Source organism: Hippocampus comes, unplaced genomic scaffold (assembly GCF_001891065.2).
Source record: "Hippocampus comes isolate QL1 unplaced genomic scaffold, H_comes_QL1_v1.1 scaffold194, whole genome shotgun sequence".
NCBI lineage: Eukaryota > Metazoa > Chordata > Actinopteri > Syngnathiformes > Syngnathidae > Hippocampus > Hippocampus comes.
This window is the reverse complement of record NW_017805828.1, coordinates 920,108-940,922: the sequence shown is the minus strand read 5'-3', so window position 1 is coordinate 940,922 and position 20,815 is coordinate 920,108. Positions and strand designations below refer to the sequence as shown.

Sequence of the window (20,815 nt, the reverse complement as noted above, 5' to 3'; positions counted from 1 at the left end):
GCACAGCGCCATCGTGGAGCGGCTCCGCGCCCGGATCGAGCTGTGCAGGCGGCACCACTCCACCTGCGAGGACCGCTACCGCCGCGGGCAGGCCGAGAGCTCGGACCGCGAGCACGAGAGCACGCTGCAGCTGCTCAACGTCGTGCAGCAGGGGCCCGGAACACGCAAGAGCAAGGGCGGCCGCGGGGCTGCGGGACAGCCGCCACCGGACTACGGCGCCAGGCCGTCCAACGGGGAGCTGAGGGGCGCCGAGGGGGACCACAAGATGTCCACGCGCATAGCGGTGAGTCCAGCTTGTTCGACCCAGTGACGTACTTCAACTGTCTTGAGTAGGGGCGAAGAGAAACCCGGTTTACAAACGGAGCCCTTCCGAAATGTCAATTTCAACGGATAATCCCGCTCCATCGCAGGGGGTCCGTTCCAGACCCCCCCCCCCCGCCCCATTAAAGAACGCTGATATAAAAAGACCTTATTTAGATACACCCTGGGCGTGATTATATAGCATTCATGGCACTTTATTTTTTTTAAAGTCACTTTTAAAATACTACCAGCACATTTAAATACACAGCACATTGAGAGAGAAAGACAATGGATCACAAAAATATTGTACAAAACATTGTGACAGAGTGCCGTCCCTCTGTGTTGAAAGTAAACGTTATTTTTTCCATCCTAAAAAAGTTAACTTACTATCTCACAATACACATGACTAGTCGTACCCAAAGACATACATTATATAATGAACCTACAGACACTGCGAACAAAGTAGTATTTAAGGGGGGGTTGACATTCAATTATCTTTGCAGCAAAAACTTCAGCTGAGCTGAATTTACTTCCTGTTTCCTGTTTTCAAATGTAAACCACGTTAAATTAGTGTGACCCCATCTAGTGGTTGACAGTGGAAACACACCCTAAATAAATGGGATGCAGAACCAGTAATTAAAAAAAAAAAAGAATCTGTGAAATAGTGCGACCGCAAGCCCATGAGATGCTGGGATCCTTTCCATTGACAACCAATTTGTTTTTAGGATCAAACTCCTTACCTGGACTACGAGCTTTATTCATTGCGTGATCACCCTCGTCGCTCGAAACAAATCGCCTGTTCCATTGAAGTTAATTTAAATCGCATTAATTATGACGCTAGCCGCCCCCCACCCTCAAAAATGCGACATGTTTTTAGTAACAAAAATAGACTTGCATACAGTGGCGCGGAAAAGTGGAGGAGCAAAAGACCATTGTTTGGCGGATGAACATTCTATCAACGGGGAATAACAATCTTGCTTCCAAATATCACAGTTAAGTGGAATATAGTGAATTAAAAACTTTTTACATCATGATTTCATGCATTAATTCAATCGGGCCTTTTGTGTCAAGCTTGCGCACCTTGGCCACCAGGGGGCAATATGACACGTAGACGTATTACGCACAGATTTTGTGATGGCACCGAGCAAGACAAGAGCGTCACACCTCAGCAGCAGTCACAGTCGTCGTTTGACACAGAGGATAAAGAATATATACCTGCTAGTATTAATTTCTGCATGTTTTTCGAGTTATTTAAAGTTTCATACAGTAACATAACATCAATGCTAGTTTCCTTAGCTTGTCCATGGCAGGTTAAATTGTGTGTTCGCGTTTAGCTAGCAGACTTTCATAAAGGAGAATCACGCTTGAATACACGTGTAATCGCCTTGGTTTTATGTTTCAAGTACCACTTGATTTTTTTTGTATATGCAGGGATGTTTCTAGACCTGAGTAGGCCCAGGTTGATAGTTTAACAAACGTACCTTTTTATAAAAACGCCTTGACTGATTGCATGAATAACAAAAAGCCGTCTCCATATGCAAGTATGCACTTGTTTCAAAAGGAACAACAAATTGATTTGTGACAGATAATTTTTTTGGATACACTCAAGCTCCGACTGGCAGCTGTGTGGGGACCCCCACCCCAATCATGATATTAAAAACAAACAAAAAAAAAAAAAGCTTCTGAAACCACACAGCAGTTCCCTGCTCGGGGAAAACAAATATGTATTTTTCCACTGATGCTCATTTACCGGCAACACGGCTGTGCGTGCACGTCACGCCGCTTTTCACCCGGCGCGCAATCAGCGCGTTGAACGTGTTGTTGCGCTTTGAGGAACATGACGGGAGGGCACCTCAGCATCCCGCCATGTTTTTGTCTCGACGAGGTCAGGCGTCATCATTATCATGTTCTGTGTGTGTGCGAGAAAAGTGCTGAGCGCGGCAGAAGACGTGCGAGCAGCCAGGAAATGAGCCGCCGGCGTGCGTGTGGTGGAGCTTAATCTGCTTTTCTCGTGGTGATGGAAGCAAGGCGGCAACAACGCAACGCAGGCCCCTTGTCACCATTTCATTCGGGATATTATTCTGCACCTGATTTTTTTTCTTTATGACAATGACGATTTTACACCGTTCATATGATTGACGACTTTTTGGGCAGCATATGCCCACATGATCGAAAAATAAACATTTGCAAATGAAGAGATTTTTATCTCCCTTATCGTGCCACGTTTCCTCACCGCTTCAAACCGTTCCAACTTGAAACTGTCGGGCTCGATGCGGACCAGGTCGTTATTTATAATTCCAAAAAGGCAAAAAGCTAGCACGGCGCCTTTTTGGAGCGGGCAAGTATCGACGGTTCACACTGGAGTTGGCGAGCAGCCGCAAAGGATTATGGGAGCGGCGGCGCTCGAACAACGGCGCCGGTTGAGAGCAGATTAACAAAGGATATTCTTTGGGAGGGAATTTAAGAAGCGCGGGGAAGGAGCCGTGAAGAGATTTCCCATAATTCTTTTGCGTCTTCATGTTTTTACCTCCGCCAAGTGAGAGTTATGATGTTGTTCTTAGAAGGATTACACATACAAAAAAAAAAAACTACCCCTGATTTTCTGGCAGTAATAGAGACGTTTGGAGACTCTGAGGATCGCTCCCCAACTGCAAGCCAGTAGACATTCATCACGAATGCATTTTTTGTTTTTTTTTTGTTTTTTGGCTTCACTTCATCATTCCTGCATTGAGCATTTTCTAATCAAGACACAAGCATGCCTGAAAGTCATTTTAGTGGCAAGTGGTCATCTGCAAAATTAGCCAACCATGTTTACTTTGTTGAAAAACTGTCGTTGATGCGTCCTGCATGGCGGCGAGTCGGATTGGACGCCCAATTGGTCGGGTTCAGCCCGCTGGCCCTAATTTTGAACCCCTACATGAGACAATTTCATATTGTGAAGTGAAGTAGAGATGTGCACGATTGATCATATTTTTGTGCCTTTTTTTTTTTTTTTACATTTCTTTTTGGACTGTCCCCATGGAGCAAAGCCAAGGCGAGCTTGCCCTGTTGTGCTGCCTTATTATCACGATGCCTTTCACGAGCCTCTCGTTGAAAGCGGCGCACATTTGCCGCGTCGGCATCCACTTCCTGCATGTGTTTAGTCAAAGTCAACCAGGCCTTGACTGCTGATCAACACGTCGGCGCGCTTGGAGGCAAGGTTTTTTTTTGTTGTTGTTGTTTCCCAATTCCCGTCCCAGGTGACAGATCTGGGAAGTTGGCGGCGCGCGGGACATCCTGCTCACAAAGTGCTGACAAATGTCAACCACAAGGAACTTTTTTAGGCCTCTGTGCGCTCACTGAGGCAATGGTGAAACACTGTTTTGTTTTGTTTTTATTGTTTTTGTTGTTGCTTTGAATCTCATTGTAGTTGTGCTTCATGCCTGAGGAGGCGATAGTGCGCCTGTAATGTTCGAAAGAGTAAGATGACGCTTTTGGGCCGTTCGATGTTAACTGATTAGCTTCATGCTAGCAAAGTACCAGAGCAGGCAATAATGTTTGACGATCTCCGGTCCGTGTTGAAATCCAAAGTTAAAAGACTGAAGTTGGGACGTGAGCCAAATACAAATGAAAAAAAATATATAAATCCTGGTGAGGATACAAGTAATGCAAAAGAGCGTGGAGTAAAAATAAACTCGGTCTCTTGCGGCTGTTTTAGTTCATGTGAGTGTTTGGGGAAAAGTGTGTGAGTGTGCGAGACCTATTTGATGCTGTAGCAAGCTGCTGGTGCCGGATTCTGTGAAATAAAACAATTGCGGCAATCTGAGGGGCCGAGACCTGCCACTAGTTAAATCGAAATATGTGGGGCAGAACAAAGGTGGTTGCCGAGGTGCCACCCGCAGCCAAGTTTCCACCTCATGGCCTCGATTTCTTCATTTAGTGTCCCGCGAATGCCTTCGAGTGGCCCTCGCTTGCCGTCCGGAAGCGCTGTTGCAGCTTTTTTTTTTTTTTTTTTTTTTTATTGACAGCTGGCGTCCGCCGAGATGCCTGATGGGATTAAGACGATTCCCGCCGGGCGAGCATCTGCGATTAAAAGACATCAAAACGGGGCCTGCGTACGGCGGCCGCAAAACTCGCTGTTAATCTCGGGGCTCAATTTGGGATTAGCGCTCGTTCCAAGATGTGTCGGAGACACGCGCTCAAACGCCGTCGTTTAATTACTTCTAGGAAAGAATGTCAATACTCGGTTGCAAGCAGACAGTTGTCATGTTATCCTGTGACACAATTATTGTTATTATTCCACCCGCGTTTTTCCTTTTTCCTTTCTCAACCAAGTCCGCCAAATTTTAACTGTCCGGCTATTTTTCGTAGTATGTGTGTGGACATTGTCTGCTTACTTTTTTTTTTTTTTTTTTTCTCAAGTGGGGGCACTTGACCAACATGAATTTTCTTCACAAGATAACATCTACTTAAAGGGGAAGTCCGCCCCATTTTTTTCATTAAAATATGTTCAACGCAGAGCCACAAACATGTCATTCTGATTAATATTTTGTGTGGAACATGAGTTAAGCAGTAAAATCCGCCCATTTTTGTCCAGTTCAGGGGGCGGCCATTTTGCCACTTGCTGTCGACTAAAAATGACATCACAATTGCTCCGGTAACGGCCGATCATGTCTCAGCTTCAGAAAACAGGTGATCCATGATTGGTTGTTACCTGAGTGCCTAGCAACTCTGATGTCATTTTCAGTCGACGGCAAGTGGCAAAATGGCCGCCCTGTGAACCGGATAAAACACGGGTGGATTTTACCGCTTAACTTAAATTCCACAAACGCACTATTCATCATCATGCCATTTTAGACGAGTGCAGGCACATAGATCAAACTGTCAAGAAAACGTGGTGGGTTGACCTCCCCTTTAAGGCCTACCTGATAAATACAAAGTTAAGTGGGGAAAACTCAACTTTTGGGAGTGAAACGTGCACGTCTGAAATGCCTCCGTGCAAGCGTTGTCGTCGTGTTTCCACAATGTTTGGACACGTGTGCTTACTGGCTGTATGCTGGCTAAATGACGCATGAAATGAAGTTCTCGATTGAGGGGTAATCACTTTTTTTTTGGTGTGTGTGTGTGATGACATCGGCATGCTGGCATGTGAAACAACATGGCGATGCAGAATCACCCTGATTGCTGGCAGTCATTCCCCCCCCCCCCACACACACACACAAAGCAGATTGGTGCTCATGCTCCCTCTTCAGGAGACCCCCCCCACCCCTTTCTCCTTATACGGCGACATCATTCTATTTAGCGACATGAGATGTGCGGAAACTTTTTTCATATTATTTTTACATTTTTACCCCATTTTTTTTTCAAACTTGTCTGGAGTCAGTTTGACTCCTTTCATTTTTAATTTTAGGGTTTTCATGTTAGTGAGTGGCGGTCCGGTGGGCCTTAGCGCGTCAACCTCACAGTGCAGAGGTGGTGGGTTCGATGCCGGCTCCGGCCTTCCAGTGTGGAGTTTGCATGTTCTCCCCGTGCCTGCGTGGGTTTTCTCCGGGTATTCCGGTTTCCTCTTACATTCCAAAAACATGCATGGCAGGCTGATTGAACACTCCAAATTGTCTCTCGGTGTAGTTGTGAGTGTGAATGGTAGTTCGTCCCTCTGTGCCCTGCGATTGGCAGGCGACCGGTTCAGGGTGTCCCTCGCCTACTGTTTTGTATTCAACATCCGTTAAGATCAGTTTATATTTCATTTTTTTATTGTCCAGCCTTGTCATTTTCCATAATTCTGAGTCTGGACGAGAAATAGTTTTTTTTTTTTTTTTTCCTCTCATAATTTTAATTGGTCTTTATGTTCAGATTAGTTTTCGAGATCATTCGAGATCCATTCGATTTTTTTTCTTCCCCATTTTAATTCCGACTCCACATTTGCCGAGAAAACGACCTAATTAACACGAGCACATTAATTATGCATTCTTGCTGAGAGTGCACACGTGCCGCATGTGAGGTCATCCCCGAAGAAAAAGTCAAATCCCGGGTAGCTGTTGCAAAGACTTAAGTCAACACGAGCAGCTTTGTGTTGGATTCTAATGACGCGTGAATGTGGGCCATCTCTCCGACCGCGGACATTTGCATTTTCATCGCCTCCTCCTTCCGTTCTTCAGTGGACTCATTAAGATTTTCACTTCAAAAGACGCGTTTGCCTCCCGAAAGAACACACACGTGCATCTGAAAACGATTCAATAGGAAGCAGACGTGACTCACGCAAGTTTCCAGACTCGCTGTCGACCAGCCCAGGATTTGCTCTTCAATCAAAGGCATTTGCGCTTTTATTGTACACGATCTTCACGAGTCCTACTTTCCATCCATCTTGAACACAAACCACCCCGCAGCGCACGCGCTCATGTTTTATTCAGCAGCCTATGGGACGTCTGCGCTCGTCTTTGAAGACGGCGGGAAAAGAAAAGGGGGGGGGGGGGAGAGATAAAAATCGCTGCCGATTTTCCGTCTTCAAGGAACACCGCCGTATTATCTGGGACAAGCCGTCCAGGTGCACAAGAGCGGCCACTCCCGTTGGGCTACGTCTAAAAAAGCATGCGGCGCTAACAAGGGCGAATCTTTATTTCAATGGTCCAAGGTGGCGAGAATCGCGAATAACCGCAGAGAGGAGCGAGCGTGTTAAACATGACGCCTGTGTGACTCAGTGGAATTATTTCCAGTCCTTCTGGTTATTTCTATTGTGCCAAAAAAAGGAGCAGTCATTTTTCTCATGAACAATAAATGCCATGTACTTTTTTTTGGGGGGGGGGGGGTTATTCTGGGCATTATTTCTAATGTGGTGGTTAACATGAACTCATTCACTGCCACGGACGCTTTTATTCGTCGACGGGGACTCAACTGCCACAAACATATTGTTGCCGTCCTGTGAAAAACACGCATATCCCTTTTTTGTCTTTGAAAAAATAAAATATGTTTGATGGTATGTCCTAGATGTGGACAGCCCAATAAGTTTTTTTAAAAAGACAAATATAGACCAGAGATGTTTTTCACACGACAGCGAAAGATTTGTCAAGTATGATTTTCAACAGGTAGGCATGGATGAGGGTCTCACCCAGCTTGTCTGTGGAATTCACGTTTGTAATCCACTGAAATGACAAACAGGACCCTGTAGATTGCATCATTGCGTGGCTTTGGATGTGAGAGCAGCACAGCTTTCAAGTAGAAGATAAAGATTAGGATGTAAATCAGAGCAGAGAAATGCCAAAATGATGGAAATTGGGCAAGGTTACCCACCTCACGCTCAGAGTATGTTTTGCGGTAGGTAGTAAAAAGTTTGAGTTGCTGTTGTGAGAAAGATGCCACAGGTCGTGGAGTGAATGAGGGATAGCATGTAAAAAAAAAAAAAAACTGTACAAACAAAAACAAAACAAAACACAATTATCGATTGCACGTGATTAAAATGTCGTCTCAAAAATTGTAGTTTCAGACATTTTTATGTACAGCCAAAGTATGCAACCAAAAGTATGAGTTCAGATTGAGTACATGAAAAGGACTTTTTTAGTCTACAGTACATGACTCTCTAAGATACTATATTAGTCATTTTTCATGGAGGATAAAGAATATATGCCTGTTTGTGTTGCTCCACAGTTTGTGTTCAAATATGCATCGCTTCTGAACCTGCATCGACCTTTGCGAAACATGAACATGGCAATGGTTTTGCATTGTTTGTTAGTAAGAAGCTAAATGGACTTTCCTAAGGCAAGAAGCTATTTGGTTGCTTTGAATACACAAGGCATATTCCATTTGTTTTAGGTTTAGTTTGACAGTAAAATTCCATAAAACGTTTTGGACCCTAAACCTGAACCCAAACCTGCTATATGGGCCCTTGGTCGGGTTTTTCTCGTAGAAGGGGGGGGGCGGGCCCCCTGGGGTGGGGGGGGGGGGGGTTGTCATGCTTCATGGCGGAAGCCCTCCCGGCACAGAGTGCTTTCCTGAAACTGGAACCCTGTGGGAACCGGCGTGTTCAGGTGTGACACTCGCACAAACATTGGCTGTTTGTCGTCTTTTTGCGACGTCAGCGACCGCTTCAGCGTCTGCGAAGTGAAAGGCGACGAGCTTTTCTTCAAATGTTCTCACACTACGCGGTGTCAGTCTACGGGTCGGATTCAGGCCGCTTCATCTGGACCTGGAGGCCCGCTAAAGGGGTTCCGTTCTCACCGCCCTCAGATGCCTTTTTTTGGGGGGGGAAATCACAATGAGAGATGCCGAGAATTGTATCTTTTTTTTTTTTTTTTTGTGCGGGTATCAGAATGAGAGACACTGAGACTTTTATCAAAACAGTTTTGTAAAATAATCATCCTGGAGATATTTCTGAAATGAAGTAAAAACGGAAAGGGAAATATTGAAAGGAAGAACTTGTTTTCAAATCATATAAAGATCATCAGAGAGATTTAAAATGTATTCCGATATGAAAATGCCATCAAATAATTATTTTTGTTGTTCCCCGTAATGTCCGTTTGAACTGGGCGTGGAGGTCCACTTCGGCACCAACACAATGCCTCCGTCCTCACCTCCCTCACATTCCTTTTCAACAAAATGCTTTCATCAAGTCCAAAATGCAGATGGGCGGTGATGTCGGAACAATCGGATTTACGACTTGGGGGTGGAGGAAAAAAAAAAAAGTCCCCTGTTCTCCCCACGGGGTCGTTAAAAAATGAGAGCATGGGTTCCCAATGTCACCGGCAAGCCCCTCTGCATGGCCCACAATGGCGGCTTGGACTGGGGAAAAAAAAAGGGGGGGTGGCGGTTCTGTCAGATCAGAGTTCAGACATGTTTACATTTCAAGCTCAGGATATTTCTCAGAGCCGGGCCAAGCTGCACAATTTCCCAGGCTCCCGAGCGGAGGGGACGCACAAGCAAGCTGGCGCTTTTTCTCTGTACCGCCTCCTCCGTGCTGCCAGTGCACAAAGCTGAAGTTCTGTTCGTCGGCAATTTCCCCAGTTTGCCAAATTTGACGACGGCACTGCTGACGTTAAACAAAAAAAAAAAAAAATCGACATTGGAAATTCAAAATGTTCCACTCAATCCGCCCATTTTGGGAATGATTTTCAACATTCCCTAAATTGCCGCAAACCAAACATTGCGCTTTTTTTTCCCCACCAAACAAATCGTGCATTTTTCACCAATTTTATTCCACATCGTTCACTATCGGTCAACATCATTCCATATCATTGCATGTTATTCACAAATATCGTTCCGCATCATTCGATATCAGTCAGTATCATTCGATATTTTTAAATATCATTCGATATCATTTGTCCCACAAGATTACATTTCATTCACTTCATTGAGCGTTTCAGCATTCTCATGCGCAGTCTCCAGAAATTTTGATTTGCATTATTTAGGAATGTCAGCTTGCTCACTTCATGACTGACTTCTTCTATTGTGATATCATTTTACTTGCAGGTGTACTTACAAAGTGGCCTTTTGGGAACCGTAGACTTTTTTTTCTTTTCTTTTTTTTTTTTTTTTTTTTTGTAGGTAAGACCTTAAAGTGTGGTCCCGTTCATGTTTTTAATCAAATTGGGCCATCACAAAAAAAAAGTTGCACAAGCATTCAGGGGTGGGGGCAGGGAGGCCCCTCTCAGACATCGAGACTCCTGGTGAGTCGTATGATTTGGGAGTGAGAACAAAGGCTAATTTGTCAGTCTTCATCCCGGCTGTCAATCACACGTCAACTATGACCCATTGTACAGGCCTCGGGACTTTTTCCGGTGCCGTGTTCAGTGATCGCTATCTGTTTGATAACAATGTTGTTATTATTAGGCTTGTATTTTATTTTTTTTAACTTTGAGGTCAAAATCAAGATATCAAGTGCAATTTCCGTGAAATGGTTGCAATTTATAAGCAACCCTCCAAAACTGGGCCAGTTCATTCCTTTTTTTTTTTTTTTTTTTTTTTTTGTGCCATATTTTCATCGGCTGGCATGGAAACAGATAAAAACAAAAGATTCAGGGGCTCAAAATGTCCTAAGGCTTATATTTTTATGAACATATCTTGTTTAAGAGAAGTGCTTTCAGGGTACGATTATCAATGGAGAATAATTGTGTCCGGTCTTTCTGGGCGACTTGGTACTAAATGGCCCATGAAGTGGCGGTCGGGGACCTCTGGTCTAGGCAGGTGAAGCAAGTTTCACGTCTTGAGATGAGTGGAACACAGAATCTCTTGTTCGACGCCTCTGCGCTGCCAACCGGCGCGAGGAGCGGCGGCTGCGATGTTTGCGCTGGTGCCGGGCTGCGGCGAGGTGTCGCGGATGCTGCGCCGCCCTCTGGCGCCGTTAGGCGGTAGGGGCTGGACGGAATACTCAATGAGTGACATTTATTTTCAGAGTGATTCTTTAGATAAAATGTGAGTTGAAGGCATGGGTTCTTGAGACTATTTTGTGCATCGTGTGATGATAGACATGTCCACCAAATTTGGTGGCGATCAGTAAAACTCTCCAGCAGGTGCGAACAAGTCACGTTCAGCAGGGGTCAAGTTTAGGCCCTTTGACTTTTTTACCGGGATACACACATGCAAAAATGTGACTTTTTGAGCATGATATGACCCTGCAAAAGGCCGTTCGTTTGTCGCTTAATTGGTATAAAAGGGAGCCGATCGCTAAGTAGGACTTGCTCAAATTGGGGAAAATAAAGTGTGGCGCAGCATTTGTTTTCATACAGTGGCAACAGCGCAAGCCGGACTATTATGTGAGATGGGGAGTGAGAGAGAACATTCCTTTCTCAGTCCCACTCTCCACTTGCAGTGAGGCTCGCTGCCATGCACCCCACCCCACCCACAGTTTCCTTCTGGGGCTTTTTTTAGAGTCCATTGGATGTTTTTTTTTTTTTTCTTTCCACATCCGGCAACAAAGGCAGCCCTTTTTCATGCCATGGGCCCGCAGCGACCGTGTTCTGAGGTGAACTCATTGCTTCTTCACCTGACAACCGAACAGTGACAAAAGGATTGGAATTGACCAAGACTATACTGGACTTGTTGACCTTATCTCTTGTTCCAATACTTTTGTTGCCTTGAAGTGTGGCACGGCGAAGCATTTGGTTGACACACCTGCTCGCAGTTGACGGCGACCACGTTTGAATCTCACCCAGGAACGTTAAAAGAATCGTGACCGTACTGGAAAACGAATGGGAATTACACCCGCCATAAATATATACATATTTGTTAAATATCGTAAAATATTTATAACTGAGTTTTAAAAAGCGAGCATGAAATAATTAAAATCATGTAAAATAATTTCTGAAGGTCAAAATCCGGAAATTTTTATCTCAGGTTGATTATTAAGCTAAAATGTTAATTGTGCGGCAGTCCGAGGTTCACTCTTCCTCATGCTCAGGGATGTAAAGATGAAAGTTTTCTAAATATCAATTTGGAAAATAACTATTTCATTGATTTGCGACCACTCCAAGATGAACCTAGCTTCTCGTTGAAGTTAAAAAAAAAAACCCCAAAAACATGAAAACCTAATTACAAGTCATTCGAAACCATGTAAAATAATGTAATTATCATTGATGATATTTTTAACAAAGTATGTAAAATCATGTCAAGTACAGGTGTAATTTTTTCCCACGAATTGCGACAGGGCAGTCCCTATATCCGACAGTTGGCAGGACATTCATCGTTGCGGGCGAATGCATTCTTTTGTTATTTGGGAAGTTCCACCATCGCCGTTGTGGGCTCATGTGTTTTGCCTAAAGTAGTCACGGCGAGGATGCGCGTGCGTACGTGCGTGCGCGCGCGCGCAGAGGCGAAAACAGCTGGAGTCGGCGAAAGAACACACTTGCCATCTGAGCTGTGAAATCCGCACAAGCAAGCAAAGTAATCCCCTTCAGCTCGGATGGGAAGCGCACGTCCTTTTAGGAACAGCAAAGCCAGCTGCGGCTTTTCCACTCCGGCCCCCTCGCACGTTCATCCGCTCACAATTCATCCGCATGAACGTTTTCGAGCCGAGTCCAATTGACTACTGTGCAAAGTCTACTTCTAAGCGACGGGGGGTGTCGACTGGATACACGAGGCGCTGTTTATTAGCTGTCGCTTAGGAGAGAACGTGTTACGGTGAGAGCATGACGTCTTAATTGGCGAGCGCTTGTGTTTTCTTTGACTGAAGGCAAAAGTTGCTCTTTCCACACTCGCGAGCCGCTTTTGAACACGAGTTAGTCATGTCATCGATACGAAAAGTTAATCAGTCAGTCGGTTGCATCATTGACACAAAGTTACGTTGTTGGTTTAGTTAGTAATATCTTTCATTTGAAAGTATTTTCCGCACTGTAAGGCGCCTCGGAGTACAAGGTGCACCTTCAATGAGTGGTCTATTTTAAAACGGTTTTCATATATAGGGTGCGATATTGGCTGCGGTTGTGCTGCGCATCCACCAGGTGGTGCTACGCTGAAGGGAATACAATAACTTCGATGTGAAAACTAACTGGCTAACTCGCGGCTAGCACAAAGACTAATTGGGAAGGAAATGTAATGGGTTTGTTCAAGTGGTGACTTAAGTGGCAATAAGGCAGAAACCCGATTTACGAAGTAAGAGGCGAGCAGGGTGTGCTTGTACCTGGTTAGTGGGGGAGGCTGGAGAACTCCTACTTAGTTATCTAGCAGCCAGTGCATTGATTTAAATGTCAGTCACTTAAGGCATTGATGCTAGTTACTTAGTTTGCTCTTCATATTTGATGAATACAAAATGTATTTCGCCAGTTAGTTGTTAATGTAGCTAGTTAAGTAAGTTAGGGTCGGGTGGAGAGTTGGTAGCGAGTTAATCCATGACTTCACTGATCCAAAAATCAGGAAGCTAGGTAGTTGTCAATGAATACATTTTGCATTTAGTTAGTCACTTAGCTATGTCGTTGATGCAAAAGTTTGTTGGTTATTTAGTTTAGTACTTGATACAAAAGTTCGTCGTGGTTATCATCGATCCCACTGTTTGTTTCATGAAGAGCGTGATGGCCATTAGAGCTCTCGGCGTTTACTTTGACTTCAAGGACAAGCTGGTTTAAACTCACATATTAACCTCCGAGTGCAGTTTTAGCCGCAGCCCACATGCAGAGACTTGTTAGCTTGTATAACACGAAGCCCTCAGGTCGTGCTGGAAAACCTCAGCAGACGTGCTAGAAGGTCGTGTGAGAGAGCGCATAACTCCACCAAGTCCTGGGCTATCCTAACCTACTTTCGAATCAATGAGATAACTACCTGGTAAAGAACAAATCTAACCTTTTGTATCGATGATGTTCCAAGCCAAATTGATTCCTCAAGTTAGTGTAAATGACCCATTTAACTAATTGGAAAACAAACTAATACTTTGCATATATGATGTTCTGGAGTAACTAGATAAATGACATAACTCACTAACTAAGTGGCTAACTTCCGTGACAATGAAGCGGTAGACCACATTGGTGGTCATCTGTGGAAAAGCAGCTACAAAGCAAAAACTTGGTTTTGTCCGTTGTACCACACTCCAAATAAGGTCTGAGCGGAACGGCGCCGGCGGGGAAAGTCAAAGGACGCACTGCGGAGCGAGCGAGGGAAAGTGTTCTTTCAGGGTTGTTTTTGTGTGTGTGTGTGTGTGCGCGCGCGCGAGTGTGTGTGTGTGCTAAGGAGGGGCAACAACTGTGGGGGATGCGGGAAATATGTGACCTCTCGACATTTGTCATGTGCCTGACGTTTCCCAGAGGCCAATAGACAACATCACATGATGCTCTCATCATGTACAACATGATGACGCATTCGATGGCGGGGGGGGGGGGACAACAAGACGCACGTTGTTGTAGCGTTGCTTCGAAACTTCACTAATCTCGACGTAAGACAGCCAGTCAGTCAGTCAGTCAGTTAGTTAGTTAAACCATTTATACAAATCTTGGTCGGTCAGTTAGTTGGGTAAACAATTGTTGCAAAACTTGGTTAGCTGGTTGGTTGGTTAGCTTCATCGTTGATACAAATGTCAGTTAACTTCTTTGTTGATACAAGTTATTTAGTTAGTTTGTGAATGAAAGGGTTCAAATGAAAATCGGTGTCTTCATTGAGTGAGTTACACCATTGCCATGAAAATGAGTTAGCTTTTGTTAGCGACTTGGCTAATTACATCGTTGATAGCAAACTTCAGTTGTTTTTAGTTATAGCATTAATCCACAAGTAAGCTAGTTCATGAACTCATCAATGCAGAAATTATTGTAGTTATCGTTGAGACAAAAGTGAATTTGTTGGTGACATGTTCTCCATTGCACCGTATTTTACTACACCCTCTCGAACCCTCAAAAAGTCATTAGGTGTCATTCTCTGGTCTAAAGTGAGTGAATTAGCATTAGCACAACATTAAGCACTCAGCTCGGCTTTCCCGCGGGACATCAAATGGATGTAAAGAGCCCTCTGCTGCTATCCATATCCTGCATTGGAACGTCCTTGCTAGGCTGCCATGAAAGGTCATCTCGGCACAACAACCGCCGTGTGTGTAGTCGAGTGCAGGCAAAATGACGACGCTCCTTCCCGGTGGAAATCTTTGGTGCGGGAGCGTGAACGTTGCGCAACCCGGCCGTGGCGCGGCGAGCCAAACGTGTGGAGATGACGGCCCGCCAACCAGGAAATGGCCTCTGTGTGCCTTAGGAGCCGTCTTTGAAAACAGGAAGGGGATTTTTTTTTTTTCTCCCGCTTCACCGGCCTTTTCCTTCGGTAATTACCAAGACAGGTTGTTTTTTTTTTTTCAGATGCCTTTTAAGGAGTGTTTGCAAAGGGACTTTTAAATGTTTTTTTCATTGGTTTGGTATATAATGGGTATCAATTATTTACAGATTCTCTCTATTCGCAGGTCACTGTACAGGGTAAGGGTTTCAAACTGTGGTTAGGGTTAAAAAGTAGGGGTTCAAATTAGGCTGAGGGATTCAAAATAAGGTTTCAAACTAGGTTTAGGGTTTTCAGTTAGGTTTTCAAACTGGGGTAAGGGTTTCAAGTTAGGGTTAGGGTTTGAAAGTAGGATTAGGGTATCGAAATTCAGTTTAGGGCAATGGCGCACCGTGCTTTCAATATAACTTGACATAGTTAACAAAGAAGTATGCTCGTCGAACGGAGCAACTCGCTGGTTACCCTCCTTGTCACTTTTGTGCTTTCTTGCTGTTGTCCTCGTGAGTTCCAGCTGCTGGTGCAGCGCCGTCCTTCCGAAAATGTCGCGGTGAGCTTCAGCGAGCTGTCCAGATGAGAGGCGACAGCGGCGTCAGGAGTGCTCAGCAAGCCTCGCTTGATGCCCTGTGACAGCTTGTCACCGCCGGCTAGTCCTTACTAGCTTGAAAACCAAGAATTCGATTGATTTGGCATGATATTCATCACAAGGTGGCCATGCTAACTGAGATCAAAAGGGTAAAATAATGCTCTTAGTCAGAGCACTTCCCCTCAGTTTCTTCCCGTCTAGTCAATGGATTTTAAAGGATATCATACCCAAGGACACGCAATCTCAATCCGTATCGCTAGGCTATGTATTTCTTTTGGAGACACAATTATCAGTTATGTGGGTTTTTTTTGGTTGGTTTATTGGCTGGCTAGCTGGTTGGCGAGCTAGTGGGTTAGCTAGTTAGCCGGTTGGTTGGTAAGAAAGTTTATGTTAGTTTGTTACGTCGTTGGTTGTCTCGTCAGTTAATTCATACAATAGTCTGAGACTTCCTTGATCCAAAAATCTGTTTATTATGTTAGCCCATTAATTTGATCATTGGCAAAAAGTTATTTCATACAAAATTCTGTCATGTACGTCATTGAAATAACAGTTAGCTAGCAAGGGAGCCACATGCGTTAATTTGTTCCACAATTTATTGTAAGGTTAGTTACATGTTTTATGCCGAAGTTGGATACAAAGGTAACAGTCAAAAGGTAGGTAGCTGATATGAAAGTTTATTTTGCTCGTTAATTAATGACATCATTGTTTGCCTAGTCAGTTAATTTGTATAAAGGTGAGTTGAATCATTTATGCAAGTCTGTTTAGTTAGTCTCTGTGACTTCTTTGAGGTAAATTTAGTTCATATTTTGTTATGCAGTTACATCAAACGTTAGCTGGTTGATTAGTTAGCCGTAACATGTTTTCATGTTGGTGTTTTCCAAGCAAAATTTCCAACTATAGCTTAGCAATCATCAGCGCATGAACCCTCCCTGATTTTTCGCATGGCCCAAGATGGCGTCAGTGACATGCTAGCTGTGAAATGTCCCTCTTTGTAGAACATTTCTACAGATTTTGGGCCATTATTGCTGACTGTGAGTACAAGAATCCTTGCTTTTGACTTGACATGACTTCAAGTCATCTCCGAAACAAAGAGTCTTGGACTAATTGGAATGTCACCTTCTAATCTTGCGCGTTGGGATAATGGTGAACAAATATTTGAATGTGTCTAGCTGAATATTTAATGCGGGGAAAAAAAATCTGCCTTGGATAAATATAATGCACAATTTCTCTTCAAAGCCACCCTTATCGTCTCTTCTCATTTCTCATTTCCCCGAGGTTGACTCTCTCCCGCTCTTTATTTTATTTCTCCGATATATATTTATATATAATTTCCCCCACCACCACCACCTCGCTGCGCTTCTTCTCTTCTGCTGTTCATCCTTCTCTCCCAAGGGCCGCCTCCATACGAGACAAGTGTGTCAGGAAGTGCGTGGGGAGGCAAAGTGCTGATGAGGCCAGAAGTAGCCCACCGCTGCATTGCCCTGATTAGCACAAAAGCACAGCATGAACCTGCGTGAACCCTCTCGACACGTCTGTTTTGTTGGATTTTGTTTTTTTTTTTTGGGGAGGCGGGGGGTGTCTGTGGACTGATACAAGGAATTATTTCATTTTTGAACATTTTAATCAAAATATATAAGATCAGTTTAATTGAAAGGGACTCAATGTTCATATAAATGTAAAAAATGTCTTTTGACTCCAAAAAAGACCAAATAGGCTGCGAAATCAACACGTATGGTATGGTGTGATATCATTTTAATTTTGATTGCAAATTGTTTTGAGGCCTCCAATTTCCAGCTCACAGTTTGAAACCCATTACGCAAAATGACCGTCTTTCCCTCTTGGGATATCGCTGCCATGTTAAGCATCGTGTAGACACAAAGCATGCATGGAGTGTTTGGCGAACAAAGGTGAAAGGAAGGACAAAAGACCGCGCGAGGATGCGTCGTCGGCGTCCCTGACCTGATGTGACTGAATGCGCCTGCGAGCGGCTTCTCTTACTTTCCTTTCAATAAATCAAACGCCTCTCTCGCGTTATCAAGGAACTGTCATCCATCTTCAGACAGTGGCCAGAGACACCATCATAAAATTCATTACCGTCAGGTTTTAATTTTTAAATTATGTATTGATTATTTTTATTATGAGTGGTTGTGATGAGGGTGAATTTATATCATGTATTTGTAAAAGATATCTTAATTGCCATCGGGCCTGTTCCAGTTTACAGTTTTTATTAGCCGTAGCTTGGCTAATTACTATGATTTGGGGGGGTTTTTTTGGGGGGGGGTCCGTGTGAAATGTCAGAGTTGTTTTTATTGCCCCTCCCAACTGAGATGTGTTTACTTTAAAACAAAGCACAAAACAACGAATGACATGTGGCGTCATTAACGCAACATTTGGTATTGCCAATAGTTCACCAGCTTGATGCTAACACATGACGGCTAACAACAGAGATGTAAAAGTCAGTCAATTTACAATCGGTACTGGAAAACAGTCAAACCCCCGCTATTCACGGGAGGGATAGGGACCGGCCTGAGGATTGTGAAAATCTGCATATATACGAGCTCCTTCCAATTCGGCGAGCTCGTCCTTCCACCGCTCTTGAAAGAAACGCCCAGACAGACGCCACCTGGAGGCTCGGGTGGTGTCACACCGGCCCCGTGGCCCCCTTCCCATTCGCTCAGTGTCAGTCCAGACTGCTCAACCTGACACGTCAGTTTCGGCCCGGCAGGAATCGAGGCGGCTCGGAAGCCGCGCGGACCACCGAGGGTTCGGCGTTTCCCGTGACATTGCGTCCACGCGTTGTGTCGCTGATATCAAAAGCAGACAATTTGGTGTTTTGTCGCGGAATTTGGATTTGACCGTACTCGAGGTTGAGAGGGAGAGAGCGACGGCAGCTGGAGTGATTCGGAGCTTCTCAAGCTCATTAAATGTTAATCAAAAAAAATCTATTTTCAGATGACTTGCAGATCTATCATGAGGATTTGAGGCCAGCGAGGGGGCCAGTGCTCGTGAGCTGAATTATCTGATGTTGGATGAGGATTGGATCAAGGTCTTCGTTTTTTTTTTTTTTCTCCTTCCTAGTTTTCTAGATTTTTTTTTTTTTTTTTTTTTTGGGATACAAAACAGAACAGTAAACCGTTTGCTATTTGTGAGAAAACGGGACATAAAATAACAGTAATTGATGCCCCCTCCCTTGAAGAGTACTGTTTATTGGCTATGTTACTCTATCATTTCAAAACACAATTTTACAACACTAATCTTTCGGAAAAAATGGCTTACAGTTGATTTAGAGTTTAAAAAAAAAATGCACACAAAGCGCATGCGTACACTTCCACTAACAACCCAGGCTCAACTTTTGGCACATCGTGTGGCATTTTATAGCAAAAAGAGCATAAAAAATGCACATATTTCAATTTTTCTGCAAATAGTTGGGGATAGCGTTCACAAAAAAACTAAACAAAAAAAAAAACAACCAGCAATATGCACGGCATTTCTGCACTGAACACGTACATAGTTGGCATCCAAATCTCAATGGCACAAAGCCTTAATTGTGGTACGGCAGAGCTCTATTTTTGAGTTTGTGAGGCGGGCCTTGTGTCTCGGTGGCTTTTTGCCACACATCCACTATCCAGTTGCATTATTCATGCCTCACGTGCTAGGAGTCCTCCTTCCTCTCCAGGAAAAAAAAAAAAAAGTCCACTGGAAGAAGGAAGACGGGCTTGGCCTGTCATATGCAGGCCGTGAAGGACGCGTTCAAGATGATGCTGGCAAAACATGCCCCCGTAGATCTAATGATGGCGAGATGGCTGGACAACTTGCCTTTCATGTTCATTACTCAAACTTGTGTTTGTGGCCGTTTTTAAACTTTGTAAATCGGGAAAAATAAATCTCATGATGCGATGGAAAATAGTAAAAAGACAAATTCAAAATGTTTTCTTGGCTTTACTTAGGTTCATCCACCTTTACTAAGCTCAAATTCAAGCACTGTTGAGACCCTTTTCTCCCCCCCCAAGCTTTCCCGTCACCTTAAAGTTGACTTTTCCCTTTCGGGAGTTGCCACAGTGCATCACTCGCATGATTTGTTTGGCACGATTTTTACACGTGATGCAAACTAGCCCGTTTGACATCGGAGCGACGTTGCAAAATTGTCGCCTGGCAAGAGGTTTGTCTGTCCTCCACTGCACTTCAGCGCCAGTTGTTCCAAAGTTCCTGGCCATCATGTAATACAATTTACGCAGGAAGAGGATCTGTTCTTGGCTAAAACCTTCTGCTGGATGGAGCTTTTTTGGCGCCCTGCAAACACAGCGGGCGCAAGTGCATCGATGATCCCAACCACTCGATAAGCACTCATGTCAGCTGTAATAACCGTAAAGACACGCAACAGCTCAGAGACTTTCACAAATCTTCTGCTATTGTGTCAATGCAAAATGGCTGCCTCGTCCTGGCCTTTCAGCTAACAGAGCCCTCTGGTGTATTGCAACAACATCATGAGGCTCTCTACTGGCGATCGGGGTTTTAAGCTGCAGATACCGATCATCCCTAGCTGCGATCATCTGATACCGAAACCGATACCAACCACGTGGATTTGGTGAGATTTCCAGTTTTAGAGCGATACAGTAGCTCTGAAATAATCAATTCATCTGTTATTTTTCAATGAATTGATTAATCAGATTTTTTTTTTTTAAAAAAACACACATTTGCGAAATGTGTATCCCTTTATGATTTTAAAAAACAGACCCTCTTGACTATTTTGAAAGATGAATGAACGCTTACAAATGCAAACCGACTAGAAAAGCGAAAACATTTGTTGTGTTTGCCCAAGGAGGACGTTTTCAAACGAGCCACGAAGCTCCCGTTTCAACCGCAATTTCAACACGGTTATTTTTGATGGTGATGGGGAGGAAGACGATAGCGTCGGCGCAACGGGGGAGGCTTGGGGGGGTTAGAACAACGGGGGCTTTTGTCTGCCTCGCTCATTTGCATACATTAAAAGCTTCCTCCGCCGTGCGTCGTTACATCCTTCTTCCTCGGCTGAACGCGCCGACTCGTTTACGGCCGGGGCGCTAATCGCACCCAAAAGTGGATGCTTCATATTTCCTGCTCTGATATACGATGTTTGTTGCCATAGCAACGCCATAACAGCACCGCTCCTGGGAGTCAGCGGACCAAATTGCAGCGAAAAAGTGTTTACCCAGTGGCGATATCATGTAGATAAATGTTATCTGATCAAGTGTGCGCGCATGGAAGTAAAAGGCCCTCCTCATGCTGCTGTTATGCCCCCCCCCTTCTCCGCCC

At 44.3% G+C, this 20,815-nt stretch overlaps 1 protein-coding gene across 1 annotated transcript in view; it reads left to right on the top strand.

The window, feature by feature from the left end:
* The window catches only part of maml2 (mastermind like transcriptional coactivator 2), a 31,522-nt gene that overhangs the window by 819 nt on the left and 9,888 nt on the right, over positions 1-20,815 (top strand). The window contains exon 2 of the mRNA XM_019887307.1: positions 7-283. Within this exon, the coding sequence (XP_019742866.1) occupies positions 7-283 (277 nt within the window). The remainder of the gene's footprint in view (positions 1-6; positions 284-20,815) is intronic.